This window comes from Pelodiscus sinensis, chromosome 3, assembly GCF_052426305.1.
Source record: "Pelodiscus sinensis isolate ZL-2025 chromosome 3, ASM5242630v1, whole genome shotgun sequence".
NCBI classification, from domain to species: domain Eukaryota; kingdom Metazoa; phylum Chordata; order Testudines; family Trionychidae; genus Pelodiscus; species Pelodiscus sinensis.
The window spans coordinates 1,980,886-1,999,949 of record NC_143054.1 but is presented as its reverse complement, the minus strand read 5'-3'; the positions used below and the strand labels follow the sequence as shown (position 1 = coordinate 1,999,949).

Below are 19,064 nucleotides of genomic sequence, written 5' to 3'. Positions count from 1 at the left end.
ACGGTTGGTCCTTGCCTCTTGGGCTCGCCTCATAGGTGACTCTCTCCATCGCTCAGCCGAGAGCCAGTCTCAGGCTGGGTGTGCACTTCGCAGAACTGCTCCAGCATCAGCAGCTTAAGCAGCTCCTCTGCGGTCTGGAACCCGGCCCCGCACGCCCACTTGCGGCCGTACTGCGCCAGGCGGGGGCCAGATCTACAGAGATTTCTCTTGGCTCTTTCTGCACCCCCTGGAACTTTTCCCTGTACGTTTCCAGGGTCAGCCCGGACTTGTGCAGCAGGGCCCCTGTGACCCGTTCATAGTCACCGGGCTGCAGATCCTCCAGCTGGTTGAGCCCCCTGCGGCCTCCTGATCCAGCAAGGGGGGAGCGGCTGGAGCCGGTCCGCGGGGGGACCTGGTGCAGTTCACAGGCCCGCTCAGAGGAGCTGAGGACCCGTCCACGTCCCCGTTTTAACACTGGGCCAACACGAGCTTCTCCAAGCGTCTGGCCGCCCCGGGCCCCCTGGGGCCCTCCCCACTCACCACAGCCGGGGCCCCTTGGCTTCTCCGCTCCGCCATGGCCCGTCGTGCTGCTTCTGCTTCTCTCAGTCCTGGCGCTCCTCCTCTTGGTCCTGTACCTCCAACTCCTTCATCCGCAGCTTGGCCGGGATGGACCCGCCCTGGACGAACCGCTGCTGGTAGAGCTGGGCCTGGTGGGCACCAAGTCTCTCTGGTGGGCTCCTGCCCCCTCCGGTCTGAGAGCCTGAGACACTCCCAGGGGGTGTTGGGCTGCTCCCCACTGGGACAGGATCCCGGCCCCTGGACGGGTCATTCTCCTCCAGCCGGGCAATCAGCTGGGCTTGGTTGCTTTCCCCACGGGCAGCCCCTCTCTCTGCACAGCCCCGCAGTGTCTGCCTTGAGGAGTCGGGCGCAGGCCATCTCCCCGCCGGTCCCTGGGGTGCAGACTCACCGACCGAATGCTGCAGCGCCCACGACTCCCAGGAATCGCTTCGCTCTGTCTCCAGCACCTGGCCCTTGCAAGCCCCTTCCTTCTCCTGGCACCGTCACTCGCTGCTGGAAGCTCCATCCACGCGGTGCAGCGCATCCTACTCCTGACACCAGTGTGACGGCGCGTCGGGGTCCCCCTGATCCTGCAGCCCCGGAGCAGCAAGAACAGGCTCCGCCGGCCGGTAGAACAGGGGGGTCATTGCCCCTCCGGGACAGCCCAGCACAGACGGGACGGGGCTGCAGGAGTCAGGCCAGGACCCCTTGGGGTGGGTCCCTGGGCCCCTAGATTCCAGCCCCCTCCCTAGGCTGGTCCCTGCATGAATCCAGCCCCAGACTGCCCCTCCCCCAACCCTCCTTTCCCTTAACCGGTAGGACCAATTCAGTCACTGTCATGGGGGCCCTCATGGTGCCCCCCCCCCCGTTGGGCCGTGTTTACAGACAGAGGCCAGTAGGGGTCACTCACAGCCCAAGCACCACAACCCGCAAGGTACAGTAAACTTCCGATAATCCGGCACCTTTAGGACCCAGGGGGTGCCGGATTATCAGATATGCCGGACTATCGGAAGGGGGGGCTATGAGGGGTCTGGGGTGGGGTGGGGGGGATGGCAGAGGTGCAGGGGGAGGCAGGGGTACGTGGGGCGTGCATGGGGGGTGCAGGAGGCAGAGGAGTGGGGTGCAGGGGGGTGCAGAAGGCGGGGGGAGGCGGGGATGTGGGGGGGTGCAGAAGGCAGGGGAGGGGGGAGGCGGGGGTGCTGGGGGGTGCAGAAGGCGGGGGGAGGCAGGGGTGCGGGGGGGTGCAGAAGGCGGGGGGAAGGCGGGGTGCAGAAGGTGGGGGGAGGTGGGGTGCAGGGGGGTGCAGAAGGCAGAGGAGGGGGAGGCGGGGGTGCAGGGGGGTGCAGAAGGCGGGGGTGCGGGGGGGTGCAGGGAGGTGCAGAAGGCAGAGGAGGGGGAGGCGGGGGTGCGGGGGGGTGCAGGGAGGTGCAGAAGGCAGAGGAGGGGGAGGCGGGGGTGCGGGGGGGTGCAGAAGGCGGGGGTGCGGGGGGGTGCAGGGAGGTGCAGAAGGCAGAGGAGGGGGAGGCGGGGGTGCTGGGGGGTGCAGAAGGCGGGGGGAAGGCGGGGTGCAGAAGGCGGGGGGAGGTGGGGTGCAGGGGGGTGCAGAAGGCAGAGGAGGGGGAGGCGGGGGTGCGGGGGGGTGCAGAAGGCAGGGGTGCGGGGGGGGTACTATTTAGGGAGGGCAGGGGGCTGGGACAGGCCAGCTGGCTGTTCCCTTCCGTCGCTGTCGGGGAGCGAGTGGCCCCTCGCTCCTCTGCCCCTGCCCCCCCCAGCCAGTGCCGGGACGGGGAAGAGCAAAGCAGAGTCTGGGTTCAAATCTCAGGGGACGGGGCTTCACCCCCCCCCCCCGCCTTCCCTTCAGGGCGCCTGTGGGGCTGCGGGCTGGGGCAGTTTGCACGGCTGGGAGAGGGGCAGGTGCATCCCCTGAACTGGCCCCTTTAAACCACCTGGGGCACCAGCCTGCCGGAGAGACCTGGAGCCGGGCCCACAGCCGGCTGCCTCCCGCTGCCTCCCGCTGCAGCCGACCTCCCCGCCGAGCGGCACCTCCGCCTGCAGCCCCCCCCTTGGTGTGTGGGGCCCCCGCCCGGCTGAGCGACGCCCGGCGCACCCTGCACCGCACGCGGCGCCTGACAGTATCACAGGAAGAGAGGGCCCCTTCCTCCGCCATCTCTGCCAGGCTGGGAGGCCAGCACGTGCCCGCCCCCCCCAGACACGCAGCATGGCCAGAGGTGTGGGGCTCAGACCCGCCTCCCCCCGCCAAGGCCTCCAAAAGCAACCGGGGCCCAGACGCCCCATCTCCTCAGACAGGCACCAGGGGCCCCATCTCCTCAGACAGGCACCAGGGGCCCCATCTCCTCAGACAGGCACCAGGGGCCCAGACGCCCCATCTCCTCAGACAGGCACCAGGGGCCCAGACGCCCCATCTCCTCAGACAGGCACCAGGGGCCCAGACGCCCCATCTCCTCAGACAGGCACCAGGGGCCCAGACGCCCCATCTCCTCAGACAGGCACCAGGGGCCCAGACGCCCCATCTCCTCAGACAGAAGCCGGGGGCCCAGACGCCCCATCTCCTCAGACAGGCACCAGGGGCCCAGACGCCCCCATCTCCTCAGACAGGCACCAGGGGCCCAGACGCCCCCATCTCCTCAGACAGAAGCCGGGGGCCCAGACGCCCCATCTCCTCAGACAGGCACCAGGGGCCCAGACGCCCCATCTCCTCAGACAGGCACCAGGGGCCCAGACGCCCCCATCTCCTCAGACAGGCACCAGGGGCCCCATCTCCTCAGACAGGCACCAGGGGCCCAGACGCCCCATCTCCTCAGACAGGCACCAGGGGACCAGACGCCCCATCTCCTCAGACAGGCACCAGGGGCCCAGACGCCCCCATCTCCTCAGACAGGCACCAGGGGCCCAGACGCCCCCATCTCCTCAGACAGAAGCCGGGGGCCCAGACGCCCCATCTCCTCAGACAGGCACCAGGGGCCCAGACGCCCCCATCTCCTCAGACAGGCACCAGGGGCCCAGACGCCCCCATCTCCTCAGACAGAAGCCGGGGGCCCAGACGCCCCATCTCCTCAGACAGGCACCAGGGGCCCAGACGCCGCCATCTCCTCAGACAGGCACCAGGGGCCCAGACGCCCCCATCTCCTCAGACAGAAGCCGGGGTCCCGGGGTCCCGTCTGCTCACGCTCATAAGGCAGCCTACCACCCAGGCAAGGCCTCCTCTGCAGCTCCTGCGATTGGGAGGAGGTTCCTGCATGTCTGGCAGAGGCGAATGGAGCGCATTGCCAGCTCGCAGCGTGCCCGGCCCCTCACAAAGCCACCAGCGTTCACCCGCACTGTACCCTGCAGCTCTCTGGGCGCAGCCGCATGGCGTGGCACAGAGCAGGGGCCGGCACCCAACGCCCGAGGCGGCAGGTCGGTTCCGTGCCCGTTCGGAAGGGCCGGCGAAGCGGCAGCGAGGCCCCGTCCCGTGTCCAGCAGCACAAAGCCCAGGGCTCTGCGCCTCCCCCACATTGCACCGTTCCCCACGCTCCCCGAAGCCAAGCGCGTGCCCCTCGCGCCGCCCCCAAGGAAGTTACACCCATGCCACGAACCTTGTCAAGCTGGGACGCCGACGGGGTATCAGTCTGTGGGGAGAAAGGTAAAGGAGAGGAGGGTGTTAGCAAACAGCCACATCAGTCAGGACAGCAGACGTGCCCGGGGGCACCGGGCAGGACACACCGAGGGCCCCGCACCCCGGGCCCCTCACTCGAGGGCAGCGGCACCCCCAGCAGACGGGGGGGGGGGGTAGGAGCTGGTGTCCCTCTTTCCCTGGCTGCTAAGCTCTTCTCTGCTGCCTGTCCTTCGGGTCGCCACGGCGCCTGTGCCCACCGGCCCAGCACGAGACAGGTGCCTGCGACCCGGCCAGCGGCTGTTCCGGCCACCCCCCCACGACGGACGGGGGGGCGCTCTGCCCTCGCTGGGCCCTTCCCTCCAGGGCAGGGCCCGGCTCTCGCCCAGAGCCCTGAGCTGTGCAGCCAGGCCCGCTGCTCCACGGCTGGCCCCAGGCCGGGTCCTCTGCCCTGCGGGGCTAGTCCCTGAGCCCCGGAGCCGCCGGGCGGCCGAGCGCGCGTCACGGCTGACACGGTGTCTCCGCCGAGCCTCAGCGAGGAAACTGAACGCTGCAGCTCGGGGGAAGCCCAGACCCCCGGCCCCGGCGCCGCAGACCCATCCAAAGAGCCGTAGGAGAACCCCCCCGGCCAGCGCCAGACGGGGCTCCGCCGGAGGCAGACCCTGAGCAAAGCCCCCCCAGGCTGGGTTTCGGTGTCACCACCTGTCTAGCGGCCCCCCTCGGAGGGCGGAGCCCATGGGGGGCAGAGCTCAGGGAGCCAACGTGCCCCACCGGGCCTGTCACTGGAGCAGACACCCCGCCAGGCGGTGTCTGCAGCTGGGGGGCCCAGGGCTCAGAGCGAGGGGCATTAGCCAGGGACCCCTTCCCCCGGGGGCGGTGCCTCCATCCCAGCCAATGCTACCAAGCCTGGCGCTTTCCCTGGGAGCTGCCCTAGGTCACCCCGGCTGGTTCCTCCCGGCCTAGGGCTCCAGGCTCGACCCGCAGCCCAGACGCACTCCGGGCAGCTCCCTGCACGCCCGCTCAGCGCAGGAGTGCCGGGCACAGCCGGGGCCAGCAGCACTCGAGGGACTCCGCAGCACGGCCAGCACGGAGCCGCAGCGCACTGGCAGCAAGGGCGCCCGGCTGGCAGGGATCCTGACTCCTATGGGCAGCCCTGCCCCACAGCTGCCGCGGGAGCCCGGGACGATCTGTTCACCTCCCTCGCCTCAGCCGCGCCTGCGCAGTCAGCGCCTGAGCCCAGACTGTCTCCCTCGGTCCGCACACGGCCTCGCCCCGCGCACGACTGTTACGCTCTAGAGAGCGCGCGGCCTCGCCCCCGGCGCCACTGTGCCCCACTGGGCCCCTCGCCTGTCCCCGGCGCCACTGTGCCCCATTGGGCCCCTCGCCTGCCCCCGGCGCCACTGTGCCCCACTGGGCCCCTCGCCTGTCCCCGGCGCCACTGAGCCCCACTGGGCCCCTCGCCTGTCCCCGGCGCCACTGTGCCCCACTGGGCCCCTCGTCTGCCCCCGGCGCCACTGGGCCCCTCGTCTGCCCCCAGCGCCACTGGGCCCCTCGCCTGTCCCCGGCGCCACTGTGCCCCATTGGGCGCCACTGGGCCCCTCGCCTGTCCCCGGCGCCACTGTGCCCCATTGGGCCCCTCGTCTGGCCCCGGCGCCACTGGGCCCCTCGTCTGCCCCCAGCGCCACTGGGCCCCTCGTCTGCCCCCAGCGCCACTGAGCCCCACTGGGCCCCTCGTCTGCCCCCGGCGCCACTGAGCCCCACTGGGCCCCTCGCCTGTCCCCGGCGCCACTGGGCCCCACTGGGCCCCTCGCCTGTCCCCGGCGCCACTGAGCCCCACTGGGCCCCTCGCCTGCCCCCAGCGCCACTGGGCCCCTCGTCTGCCCCCAGCGCCACTGAGCCCCACTGGGCCCCTCGTCTGCCCCCGGCGCCACTGAGCCCCACTGGGCCCCTCGCCTGTCCCCGGCGCCACTGAGCCCCACTGGGCCCCTCGCCTGTCCCCGGCGCCACTGGGCCCCACTGGGCCCCTCGCCTGTCCCCGGCGCCACTGAGCCCCACTGGGCCCCTCGCCTGCCCCTGGCGCCACTGAGCCCCACTGGGCCCCTCGCCTGTCCCCGGCGCCACTGGGCCCCACTGGGCCCCTCGCCTGCCCCCGGCGCCACTGGGCCCCACTGGGCCCCTCGCCTGCCCCCGGCGCCACTGGGCCCCTCGCCTGCCCCCGGCGCCACTGAGCCCCACTGGGCCCCTCGCCTGCCCCCGGCGCCACTGTGCCCCACTGGGCCCCTCGCCTGCCCCCGGCGCCACTGGGCCCCACTGGGCCCCTCGCCTGCCCCCGGCGCCACTGAGCCCCACTGGGCCCCTCGCCTGCCCCCGGCGCCACTGAGCCCCACTGGGCCCCTCGCCTGCCCCCGGCGCCACTGAGCCCCACTGGGCCCCTCGCCTGCCCCCGGTGCCACTGAGCCCCACTGGGCCCCTCACCGCCCCCGGCGCCACTGAGCCCCACTAGGTCCCTTGCCGCCCCCGGCGCATGGCCTCGCCCCAGAGGTGCAAACAGCAGGGGTGCGGGCTCCACCGCGCTCCTGCTCCCTGCGTTGGAGAGCCCGTGGGGCTCCAGGGAAGGCTGCCGTGCTACGGGCGTCTCGCCTGGCCCCCGTCCCAGGGCTGCGGGGAGATCCAGGGGAAGAGCCGGGGGCACGGATCCGTGGGGCGACGTGCCGCGCAGTGAGTGCGGAGGGCCTGCTCCCGGGGTTCCGGCGCCGCCCAGGACACGTCGCAAGGCTGCCAGACACAGACCCTGAGGGCAGAAGGGAAGCCGCACAGGAAAGGAACAGCCGCCTGCCCCGGTGCCCTGTCCACGTGCCCATCTCCTTGGCGTCGGGGGCTGGCTAGGACAGCGGCCAGCACCTCGCCCTGCCGGGGGAAGGGCAGACGCAGAGCCGGCGAGCGGAGCCCTGCAGCCGGGCGCCCACTGAACCCAGCACCACCTGGGCAGCGGCACTGGAGGCCCCTGCTCCACTTCCGGAGAGAATCAGCCAGTCCCATGAGCGCAGGGCCCGGCCTACAGAGGCCCGGAGCCATCAGCCGCCTGCGAAAGCCCCGCTGGGCCTAGGGGCCTTGCATCTCGGTTACTGAGCAGCCGAGCAGCCCGTGACGCTTACCTCTCACTCGACTAGCGTCCCCGGGGGCGGCGGCAGCCAGCGCGCCCCAGCCCCGCTCCCCCGGAGCCCCCTCCCCTCCGCGCGAGCACCGGGGGAGCCAGTCCAAACCCAGCCCCCTCAGGGCCAGCTGGGCAGGGGGGCAGCAGCCCCTGCCCCGCGAGGGGGGCGGAACGCGCCGAGTCGAGAGCCTTTGCTCATCGGCCAATCGACTGCTCTGTTACATCCCTGCGCACGTCACCCCACAGCTCCCTGAGCCACCATGCTCATTGGCCCCTGTGCTGCTCGGGCCCCGCTCTGCCTCCTCCTTCGCTGCTGGTCCACACCCCACAGCTCCAAGCCGGGCCGGCCCCACACGCTCTGAGCCACCAGGCCCCGCTCTGCTGCCTCCGCTGCTGGTCCACGCCCCACAGCTCCAAGCCGGGCTGGCCCCACACGCTCTGAGCCACCAGGGCCCCGCTCTGCCTCCTCTGCTGCTGGTCCACGCCCCACAGCTCCAAGCCGGGCCGGCTCCACACGCTCTGAGCCACTCGGGCCCCGCTCTGCCGCCTCCGCTGCTGGTCCACGCCCCACAGCTCCAAGCCGGGCCGGCCCCACACGCTCTGAGCCACTCGGGCCCCGCTCTGCCGCCTCCGCTGCTGGTCCACGCCCCACAGCTCCAAGCCGGGCCGGCCCCACACGCTCTGAGCCACTCGGGCCCCGCTCTGCCGCCTCCGCTGCTGGTCCACACCCCACAGCTCCAAGCCGGGCCGGCCCCACACGCTCTGAGCCACCAGGGCCCCGCTCTGCCTCCTTCGCTGCTGGTCCACACCCCACAGCTCCAAGCCGGGCCGGCCCCACACGCTCTGAGCCACGCGGGCCCCGCTCTGCCTCCTTCGCTGCTGGTCCACACCCCACAGCTCCAAGCCGGGCCGGCCCCACACGCTCTGAGCCACGCGGGCCCCGCTCTGCCTCCTCCGCTGCTGGTCCACACCCCACAGCTCCAAGCCGGGCCGGCCCCACACGCTCTTAGCCACCAGGGCCCCGCTCTGCCGCCTCCGCTGCTGGTCCACACCCCACAGCTCCAAGCCGGGCCGGCCCCACACGCTCTGAGCCACTCGGGCCCTGCTCTGCCGCCTCCGCTGCTGGTCCACGCCCCACAGCTCCAAGCCAGGCTGGCCCCACACGCTCTGAGCCACCCGGGCCCCGCTCTGCCTCCTTCGCTGCTGGTCCACACCCCACAGCTCCAAGCCGGGCCGGCCCCACACGCTCTGAGCCACCAGGGCCCCGCTCTGCCTCCTCTGCTGCTGGTCCACACCCCACAGATCCAAGCCAGGCCGGCCCCACACGCCCCGAGCCACCAGGGCCCCGCTCTGCTGCCTCCGCTGCTGGTCCACACCCCACAGCTCCAAGCTGGGCCGGCCCCACACGCCCCGAGCCACCAGGGCTCCGCTCTGCCTCCTTCGCTGCTGGTCCACACCCCACAGCTCCAAGTCGGGCCGGCCCCACACGCCCCGAGCCACCAGGGCCCTGCTCTGCCGCCTCCGCTGCTGGTCCACACCCCACAGCTCCAAGCCGGGCCGGCCCCACATGCTCTGAGCCACTCGGGCCCTGCTCTGCCGCCTCCGCTGCTGGTCCACGCCCCACAGCTCCAAGCCAGGCCGGCCCCACACGCTCTGAGCCACCCGGGCCCCGCTCTGCCTCCTTCGCTGCTGGTCCACACCCCACAGCTCCAAGCCGGGCCGGCCCCACACGCTCTGAGCCACCAGGGCCCCGCTCTGCCTCCTCTGCTGCTGGTCCACACCCCACAGATCCAAGCCAGGCCGGCCCCACACGCCCCGAGCCACCAGGGCCCCGCTCTGCTGCCTCCGCTGCTGGTCCACACCCCACAGCTCCAAGCTGGGCCGGCCCCACACGCCCCGAGCCACCAGGGCTCCGCTCTGCCTCCTCCGCTGCTGGTCCACACCCCACAGCTCCAAGCCGGGCCGGCCCCACACGCCCCGAGCCACCAGGGCCCTGCTCTGCCTCCTTCGCTGCTGGTCCACACCCCACAGCTCCAAGCCGGGCCGGCCCCACACACCCCGAGCTGCTGTTCCGGGCATCGCCATGCTGCCACTCAGCGCCCCACAGCGCAGGATCATGCGTGGCTCTAGGAACGCAGGTTTGTTGGTGCTGAGCATTCTCCAAGGCTCCCCAAACCGGGTGGGCACATGTACCTGAAACTGACTAAAAGCAGGAAACGACACTGACCGCTCTCGTCTCACTGACCACAGCCTGTGAAAACAGCCTCGCTAGGGAGTTACAGTCATTTAGCTAAACTCTTGGTTTCCATTGTCTGTGCGGTCACTGGCATAGAGACAGCAGCCGTGCACTGGGCCTGCCGCAGGGGGGGGCTGCTCTGTGACCCGGGTCCCCCGCGCTGGGCTGTGAGATCCCCACGGACTCACCCACGTGTGGATGGGCCCAGACACCCGGGCCCAGCCTGGGCAGGTAACAAGGCTCTTCCCGGGGGGGCAAAGGGAGGGAGGTGGAGACGGACACCCGGCTGGGGGCAGGGCTGGGAACTGGGCAGTCTTGTCTGGGACAACATGGACAGAAGAGATTCAACTGAGCACTGCGGGTTGAGGGGCTCTGGGGGGGGCCATGGACCCTCTGGCCCAAGGGGTCTGGGGCACCCTGGCCCTGACTCCTGCAGCCAGGTTGTGTCCCCCAGAGGGGCAATAACCCCCCGTTCTACTGGCGGGCGGAGCCTGTTCTGGCTGCTCCAGGGGTGCAGGGTCGGGGGGACCCCGACAGGCCATCACACCGTGCAACTAGCTCAGGCCGGTGCTGGGGCACAGAGAGCAGTCGCGCGACTGGGCCAGCCTGGTGCCGGGGCCCAGACAGCAGGAGAACCTGGCCCAATGCTACCAAAGCCGAGCAAACCCGCAAAGCCCGAACAGGAGCCTGGCAGGCCCGAGTGCCTGCGCCTGCTCGGCCTGGCCCGCCAGCCTCGCCCTTGGCTCCGAGCCGACCCGGGCCAGGGAGAGGTGGGTGCTTTGTAGCGCTTCTCCCGGGCGCCCCGCAGAGGGGGAGCTGGAAAGGACACGAGGCGAGGCAGGTAACCCGCCTCCTGGCCTGAGCTCCCCACAGCCTCGCAGGCCCTGCTCCGCCCCTGCCAGCAGCGACTCCTGGCGTCCCGGCATGGGGCCCTGCACGCAGCTGTCCCCCAGGAAGCCCAGCAATCCCCATGTGGGCACCAGCCTGTTACCAGAACCACTGGCCGCCCTCCCAACGCCGAGGCCAGGCCTCCCCTCGCCGCCCGGGCCAGGAGCAGCCGGGCCCCGCGGAGCCCTGTGTGTGCTTGGCAGGCCAGGGGAGGCTGCCCCCAGGAGAAAGTGGGGAGCGGGAGGCCCGAGGGCTCGGGAGGAGAACGCTGACACTGGGGGGGTGGGGCTGCCCAGAGCCCTGCGGGCGGCTCCCCTGGCCAGCCCTGCCCTCCAGAGCGCCCCGCGCCCGGCCAGGCAGCAGCCACCTCCTTACCTCCCTCTTCCACCTGGCCAGCCACTCGTCCCGCTTCCTCTTGCTGATGTAGTACGGGTCTCCGGCCTGGAAGGTGAGCCGCTGCACAGGCCTCTGGCGCAGGCTCGACTCCCAGCCCAGCCCGCCGCGCAGCCGGCCTCGGGCACCCTGCTCACAGCAGAGAGAGGAGAGACATGGCTGAAAGGGGCCGGCTTGCCACTCTGGGGACGGGTCAGGCTCTGGGACAGGGGAGGAGGTCACGGCTCTGGGGACGGGTCAGGCTCTGGGACGGGGGAGGGGGTCACGGCTCTGGGGACGGGTCAGGCTCTGGGACGGGGGAGGGGGTCACGGCTCTGGGGACGGGTCAGGCTCTAGGGACAGGGGAGGAGGGGGTCACGGCTCTGGGGACGGGTCAGGCTCTGGGACGGAGGAGGAGGTCACGGCTCTGGGGACGGGTCAGGCTCTGGGACAGGGGAGGAGGACACGGCTCTGGGGACGGGTCAGGCTCTGGGTCGGGGGACGGGTCACGGCTCTGGGGACGGGTCAGGCTCTGGGACGGGGGAGGAGGTCACGGCTCTGGGGACGGGTCAGGCTCTGGGACGGGGGAGGGGGTCACGGCTCTGGGGACGGGTCAGGCTCTGGGGACAGGGGAGGAGGGGGTCACGGCTCTGGGGACGGGTCAGGCTCTGGGACGGAGGAGGAGGTCACAGCTCTGGGGATGGGTCAGGCTCTGGGACAGGGGAGGAGGTCACGGCTCTGGGGACGGGTCAGGCTCTGGGACAGGGGAGGAGGTCACGGCTCTGGGGACGGGTCAGGCTCTGGGACGGGGGAGGAGGTCACGGCTCTGGGGACAGGTCAGGCTCTGGGACGGGGCTGGGTCGCGGCTCTGGGGACGGGTCAGGCTCTGGGACGGGGGAGGGGGTCACGGCTCTGGGGACGGGTCAGGCTCTGGGACGGGGGACGGGTCACGGCTCTGGGGATGGGTCAGGCTCTGGGACGGGGGCCGGCCCGCGGCTCTGGGGACAGGGAAGGAGGTCACGGCTCTGGGGATGGGTCAGGCTCTGGGACGGGGGACGGGTCACGGCTCTGGGGACGGGTCAGGCTCTGGGACGGGGGCCGGCCCGTGGCTCTGGGGACGGGAGGGGGTTACGGCTCTGGGGACGGGTCAGGCTCTGGGACGGGGGCCGGCTCGCAGCTCTGGGGACAGGGGAGGGGGTCACGGCTCTGGGGACGGGTCAGGCTCTGGGACGGGGGAGGGGGTTACGGCTCTGGGGACGGGTCAGGCTCTGGGACGGGGGCTGGCCCGCGGCTCTGGGGACAGGGGAGGAGGTCACGGCTCTGGGGACGGGTCAGGCTCTGGGGACAGGGGAGGAGGTCACGGCTCTGGGGACGGGTCGGGCTCTGGGACGGGGGACGGGTCACGGCTCTGGGGACGGGTCAGGCTCTGGGACGGGGGAGGAGGTCAAGGCTCTGGGGACGGGTCAGGCTCTGGGACGGGGGAGGGGGTCACGGCTCTGGGGACGGGTCAGGCTCTGGGACGGGGGAGGGGGTCACGGCTCTGGGGACGGGTCAGGCTCTGGGACGGGGGCCGGCCCGTGGCTCTGGGGACAGGGGAGGAGGTCATGGCTCTGGGGACGGGTCAGGCTCTGGGACGGGGCTGGGTCGCTAGGGACAGGGGCCGGCCCACGGCTCTGGGGACATGGCGCACGGGGCTCGCTGGGGACACGAGGCAGAGAGGGAGACCACGACTCCCTGTGGGCGGCCCGAGTGAGGCCGGAGCAGGGAAGTGGCTCTGCCCACCCAGAGCAGGGCCTGCCCTGCGGCCGCACCAAGAAAGCACGCTGGCTCCAGGAGCCAGGCCCCCAGCCACCCGGCTCCTTCACTGGAGGGGCAGGTTTCTGCAGCTCCCACTTTCCCTCCAGAGCCAAGTGCCAAGAGGCCGCCGGCAGGCGCAGGGTCCAGCCCCGGGCGCTCTGCCAGCTGCCTGCGAGAGCGGGTTATGGGGAGGGTTTGCAGCAGCTGGTACCACAGAGACCCCAGGCCAGGATTCCCCGAGCCCGTGTGTGTCCGATTGGTGCTCACACGCAGGCCTGGGAGGGCCCCTTCGTCTAGCCGGCCTGTCTGGGCGCCGCACGGGGTCCAGCCGGCCTGTCTGGGTGCCGCACGGGGTCCAGCCGGCCTGTCTGGGTGCCGCACGGGGTCCAGCCGGCCTGTCTGGGCGCCGCACGGGGTCCAGCCGGCCTGTCTGGGCGCCGCACGGGGTCCAGCCGGCCTGTCTGGGAGTCGCACGGGGTCTAGCCGGCCTGTCTGGGAGTCGCACGGGGTCTAGCCGGCCTGTCTGGGAGTCGCACGGGGTCCAGCCGGCCTGTCTGGGCGCCGCACGGGGTCCAGCTGGCCTGTCTGGGCGCCGCACGGGGTCCAACCGGCCTGTCTGGGCGTCGCACGGGATCTAACCGGCCTGTCTGGGCATCGCACGGGGTCTAACCGGCCTGTCTGGGCATCGCACGGGATCCAGCCGGCCTGTCTGGGTGCCGCACGGGGTCCAGCCGGCCTGTCTGGGCGCAGCACGGGGTCCAGCCGGCCACTCTGGGTGCCGCACGGGGTCTAGCCGGCCTGTCTGGGTGCCGCACGGGGTCTAGCCGGCCTGCCTGGGCGCCACACGGGGCCTAGCCGGCCTGTCTGGGTGCCGCACGGGATCTAGCCGGCTTGTCTGGGTGCCGCACGGGATCTAGCCGGCCTGCCTGGGCACCGCACGGGGCCTAGCCGGCCTGTCTGGGTGCCGCACGGGGTCTAGCCGGCCTGTCTGGGTGCCGCACGGGATCTAGCCGGCTTGTCTGGGTGCCGCACGGGATCTAGCCGGCCTGCCTGGGCACCGCACGAGGCCTAGCCGGCCTGTCTGGGCGCCGCACGGGATCTAGCCGGCCTGTCTGGGTGCCGCACGGGGTCTAGCCGGCCTGCCTGGGCGCCGCACGGGGTCTAGCCGGCCTGTCTGGTTGCCGCACGGGGTCTAGCCGGCCTGTCTGGGTGCCGCACGGGGTCTAGCCGGCCTGTCTGGGAGTCGCACGGGGTCTAGCCGGCCTGTCTGGGTGTCGCACGGGGTCTAGCCGGCCTGTCTGGGTGCCGCACGGGGTCTAGCCGGCCTGTCTGGGAGTCGCACGGGGTCTAGCCGGCCTGTCTGGGAGTCGCACGGGGTCTAGCCAGCCTGTCTGGGAGTCGCATGGGGTCTAGCCGGCCTGTCTGGGAGTCGCACGGGGTCTAGCCGGCCTGTCTGGGCGCCGCACGGGGCCTCTCTCGCTCACTGCAGCCGGGTCTAGTTCCACCGTGACTCCCCAGGGGCAGACGTGGCCTCCCAGGCGCCCGGCTGCTGCCTGCCAGGACCTGGCCACGCAGCCCAGTGGCTACTCAGTTGTGCCTGTGTTCCCAGGCTGCCTTAGCTCTGGGCTTCGCTGGGCAAGGCAGGGGAGGCCCCAGGGCCACGAGCCTGGCCCGTACTTGCCTCCATTTTCAGGGAGTCGTAGCTGGCTTCCTCCTTCTCTTCTTTGCCTGCAAGCAGAGGAGAGCGCGTCAGCGGGGGGCTGCAGCCCGGCACACGAGCCAGGCAGCGGCCTCCTGGGACCCCCCGCTCCGCCTCCAGCCCTGCGCCACCCCCATGTCTCCCTCCGGCGGGCCCTCAGCAGGCCTCCTGCGCCCGCGCCTCTCCGCAGGGGCAGGGGCTGCCTTCCCCAGGCCGGCCGCCACGTCCTGTGGGCTCCAGAGCCGGAGACTGTGGGGGGTGGCGGAGGGGAGGAAGGGCTCGCGGCCCGGCGCAGAGGGCTCTGGTTTCCTGTGCATCGAGCCATCTCGCTGCCTCGCAGGTAAGTGCAGAGCTGCTGCTGCTGCTGCTGGGAAAGCAGCTAAAAATAAACCAGCCGCTCCAGGGCCGTGTCCCTCCGACACGTTCAGCCGCCTTCCGAGGCCACACGCGGGGGGCATGTGCTCGCGGGGGGAGGGGCAGCACGCCGCCGCGGCACAGGGCCTCTCAGGGCCCCTACCCCAGGGCCAGGTACCCCTGCAGCCCCGCAAACCCAGCCCCGCTAGCCCCCGCGGCTCTGGCCCCGCCCTCCAGCACCCCCCGGCTCTGGCCCCGCCCTCCAGGCCCCCCGGCTCCGGCCCCGCCCTCCAGCCCCCTCCCCCCCGGCTCTGGCCTCGCCCTCCCAGCTCTGGCCCCGCCCTCCAGCCACCGCCCCCCATGCTCTGGCCCAGCCCTCCAGCCCCCCCAGCTCTGGCCCCGCCCTCCAGCCCCCCCCTCGCGGCTCTGGCCCCGCCCTCCAGCCCCCTCCCCCGTGGCTCTGGCCCCGCCCTCCAGCCCCCTCCCCCGCGGCTCTGGCCCCGCCCTCCAGCCCCCTCCCCCGCGGCTCTGGCCTCGCCCTCCAGTCCCTCCAGCTCTGGCCCCGCCCTCCAGCCCCCTCCCCCGCGGCTCTGGCCTCGCCCTCCCGGCTCCGGCCCTGCCCTCCAACCCCCTCTCCAGCTCTGGCCCTGCCCGGCAGCCTCCCTGCCCTCTATCCCTTGACCCCACCCTTCCGATGCGCCTCCAGGCCAGCCCTGGCCTAACCTGTCTGTGCTGCTACACGCTGGGCCGGGCCCGGGCCTGGCCGAGACGCCCACGGGCTCCTGCCACGGAGGGTGGGTGCAGCGGGAGCGGAGGAGCACGGGGTCTGAGTGCACGTGGGCGGCTCTGCCGCCCCTGCGCCCCCGGAGCTCTGCTCCCAAAGCTGCGCCGGGCTGGGCCGCATGAGCAGCCCCCCGTGTGCGGGCCCAGGCCGGGCGGCGCGCGAGGCAGGCCTGGGCCCGGCTCCGAGGGGGGGAGAGGAATGGCTCAGTCGCGGCGCGGGCCTCCTCCCGAGGGGCAGTGCCCGAAGCCCGGTCGCTGGGCCACTCAGCAGCCAGCTCCCGGACGGTGCCGCCACAGCAGCAGGGCCCGGGCAGGAGGCCGGCGGCTGCCCCGTCGCCCCTTCCCACTGCTGAGTACGACTGCCCCCCTTGCGACTGGGAACGAGCTCACCCCTCGCCCTGGTCCTGCCCCCTTGGGTCACCTGCAGGGGGGCTAGCCCCACACAGGGGAGCATGCCCCCCAGGCAAGGCAGGGAGGCTGTGGGGGCAAGGCAGCCGTGCCAAACACCTGCGGGCAGCGGCACACCAGGCCAGACTGCCCTCAGCCACACTGCCCAGCTATCCAGCTCCCTGCGAGCCCGAGGGTCACTGCCAAGACGCCTCGGCCGGCCACGTGGCTAGCGCCGAACCTCCGGGCTCCCGCTCCGCCCTGGAAGAATCACGGCCCGTTTCTCTCTCCGGGGAACGTGCCAAGAACGTGGGTGAGGAGTCCAGCACAGAGCGTGGCTGGAGGCAGCGCCCGGCGCCAGACACGTGTCCCACGCTGCCTCTGACTGCCGCAGGGCTCGGACTAGCCCGTATCCAGCTAGCCGGCGGCCCGGAGCCCGTCCCCGGGGCAGTAGGGGTCACGCAGCGAGGGACTGGAAAGGACCCCAGGGGCCTGTCAGCCTGGAGTCCGCAGAGGAAAGGCGTCTCTCGAAATCCCGTCGAGCGACTCACATGACAGCGAGGCGGCAGCTGCAGCAGCAGCGACAGGAAGGAGAGCCCCGGCTGCGTGGGTGGGTTGCAGGATGAGACGAGCCGCCCGTGCGAAGTGGCGGTGAAAAGGCCAGCGGGGCCCGAGGCTGGAGCAGCAGAGCCCTTGTTCCCTCGCCCCGGAGAGAGGAACTCCCGCTGCAGCAGGCGCAGAGAAGAGCTGCCAGTGGGATCGGCAGCCTGGCCGAAAGACGGCGGAGATGGCCCGGCGTGCGCTGCTGCTGGCCAGACACCCACCCCGAAGGCACGAACAACGGGCGAGCCCGGAAAGCCCCCGGCATTTCTCTGGGTTTCAAACACCTGCCCAGACGCCCGGAAAAGGGGCCCTGCCTGGGAAAACTGGCCTGGTAACCCCGTCACGTTCAAGTCCTCATGCCCCCCCCATTGCCTTGCAGTTCCCGTGGGGTCAGGACTTCCCATTTGAGAACGGCCGCCGTGGGGCGCCAGGCCCAGGGAGAGCGTGGGGCCGGGAACGAGAAAGGCTCTTGAGCAGCCTCCCAGCGGGCGTCTGGGGCGAGCAGCTTGCCTGTGACTGCTGCTGGGGGTTCTGGTCCTGACCCCCAGGCGTCCAGGTTTCCTGGTTCCCGGTAGGCGCGTTGCTCCTGCCGGCACGCTGAGTGGGGTTTGCTTTTCCATGGGGGACAGCGCTCCGGGGTGGCGGGCTCTAGCCCACGTGCTCCGGGGCTGGCTGAGCCCCAGCGACGGGCTCAGAAGGAATCCTTCCCTTCGTCTGCACGGTGCAGGGTCCTTGCCAGGACTGTCTGGGGTCCCTCGTCACTGCAGGGTTCCCGCGGGTCCCTCCCAGGCTCTCTCGGCGGCAGGTCACGGCCTCAGCCCTGAGCTCCACCGTCGGCTGCCGAGGGCCGAGCAGATGGGATGGTCAGACGGTCCCTTCTGGCCTTACTTCGCCCTTCGCACTGCTGCGACCTCACCCGCCCCGGCGGCCTGCTGCCCCCGCGGAGCCGCTCCCCTCCTGCCTGCAGCACGCCCGGCGTGGGGGTGCAGGAATGGCCCGGAGGAACTGGACGCTTCCCAGGGTGCTGGTCCCCGGAGCGCACGCGCCTGGAAAAGCAGCTCCCAGCACTGCACACGCTCCTTTAGGCCACACACCTGAGGCCTGGCCCCCAGGGGTCACAAGCCAGCCAGTGCCCGGGCCCAGAGGCATGGCCCAGGGCTCTGCGGGAGCCACTGGCGGAGGGAGGCGCTCAGCCTGGCGCCTGGACCAGCCACTGGGCCCAAGCACTGGAGAGGGCGAAGGCGAAAGGCGCCAGAGGGCACCTGGCCATGACCGCGGGGAGGCCGAATTCCAGCACCAGACACGCCAGCCAAAGGCCCAGGAATGCACTGACCTGGCCACACGCAGACGCACCCGGGTGCTGGGGAGAGCCGGCGTGGGCTCTGGAAGGGCCCCACCCTGCAGGCGTGCTGGGGGGCACCGGCACACGGCCCAGTGCCTGGAGTGTCCTTAGGCTGCCAGAAAGCCTCCGGCAAGGCGTCTCAAGCACCAGGGAAGAGGGGGAAGATGCTCCAATGGCTGAGTCGCTGGATACAGGACAGGAGGCTGAGGGCAGGGACGAACGGGCAGCGTCTTAGCCCCCTGCTAGAGCCGGGCCAACCCCAGCCCCGCACTCAAAACAGGGAGCAGTGACTGGCGGCCCCTGGCATCTCGCTGGGAAGCTGTGCGGCCCGACATCACGCATCCATGCGGCTCCCGACAGCCACTGGCAGCATTTGCAGATGATACAAAAATACTCAAAAGTGCTGAGCCTAAAGCAGACAGCAAAGAGTTACAGGGAACAGCCGAGCGGCCAGGCGGGGGCGGAGCAATGGCCCCTCCAGCCCAGGGGGCCCAGAGGGATTGAACAGAAACAGGGAATCACCAAGTGATTCCCCCCCGTCACCCATTCTCAGCTTCTGCCAAACAGAGGCAGGGACACCAGCCCTGCCCAGCCTGGCTCAGAGCCACTGATGGACCTAACCCCCATACATGGATCTAGCTCTTTTTTGAACCCTGTTAAAATCTTGGCCTTCACAACATCCTCTGGCGAGGAGTTCCGCAGGTGGACTTTGCTGTGAGAAGAAAGACTTCCTTGAGTTTGTTTTAAACCTGCTGCCTGTTTATTTCATTTGGTGACCCCTAGTTCTAATGTTATGAGAAACAGTAAATAACACTTCCTGTCGAGTTTACAGACCCATCATACCCCCCTTCTCTCTTTTCCCAATCTTATTCCTCTCTCCCAGGTGGAAGCTGTTCCATAATCCCTAATCATTTCTCTTGCCCTTTTCTGAAAGTATTGCAATGCCAATATACATTCTTGAGAAGGGGAGACCAGAATTTCATGCAGTATCCAAGATGTGGGCACGCTACGGATTCAGAGACACAGTGTCATCTTTTCTGCTTTCATTCTCTATCCCTCTCTTAGCGATGGCCAACCTTCTGTGCACCCGAGTGGATGAACTATGCACAATGGCTCCAAGATCCCTCTCGAGTGGTAACAGCTCATCTAAACCCCAGTACTTTGCATTTACCACCATTCCATTCATTTGCCATTTCGTCGCCCAATCACGTAGTTGGGTGAGATCTTTGTGAAGCTCTTCACAGTCGCTTTGGGCTTAGCGATCTTGAGCAGTTTGGTGTCATCTGCAGATGTTGCCAC

The 19,064-nt window shown here is 70.7% G+C and overlaps 1 protein-coding gene across 3 annotated transcripts in view; it reads right to left on the bottom strand.

Annotated features, from left to right (window-relative positions):
* DNMT3A (DNA methyltransferase 3 alpha) overlaps positions 1-19,064 on the bottom strand; it is a 184,281-nt gene that overhangs the window by 93,271 nt on the left and 71,946 nt on the right. For 2 of the 3 annotated variants that reach the window (XM_089776945.1, XM_089776946.1), the window contains exons 5-7: positions 14,279-14,325; positions 10,804-10,950; positions 4,134-4,166 (exon numbers count right to left, since the gene is read on the bottom strand). In XM_089776945.1, the coding sequence (XP_089633071.1) occupies positions 4,134-4,166; positions 10,804-10,950; positions 14,279-14,325 (227 nt within the window). The remainder of the gene's footprint in view (positions 1-4,133; positions 4,167-10,803; positions 10,951-14,278; positions 14,326-19,064) is intronic. The other variant, XM_089776947.1, reaches the window with a different exon arrangement.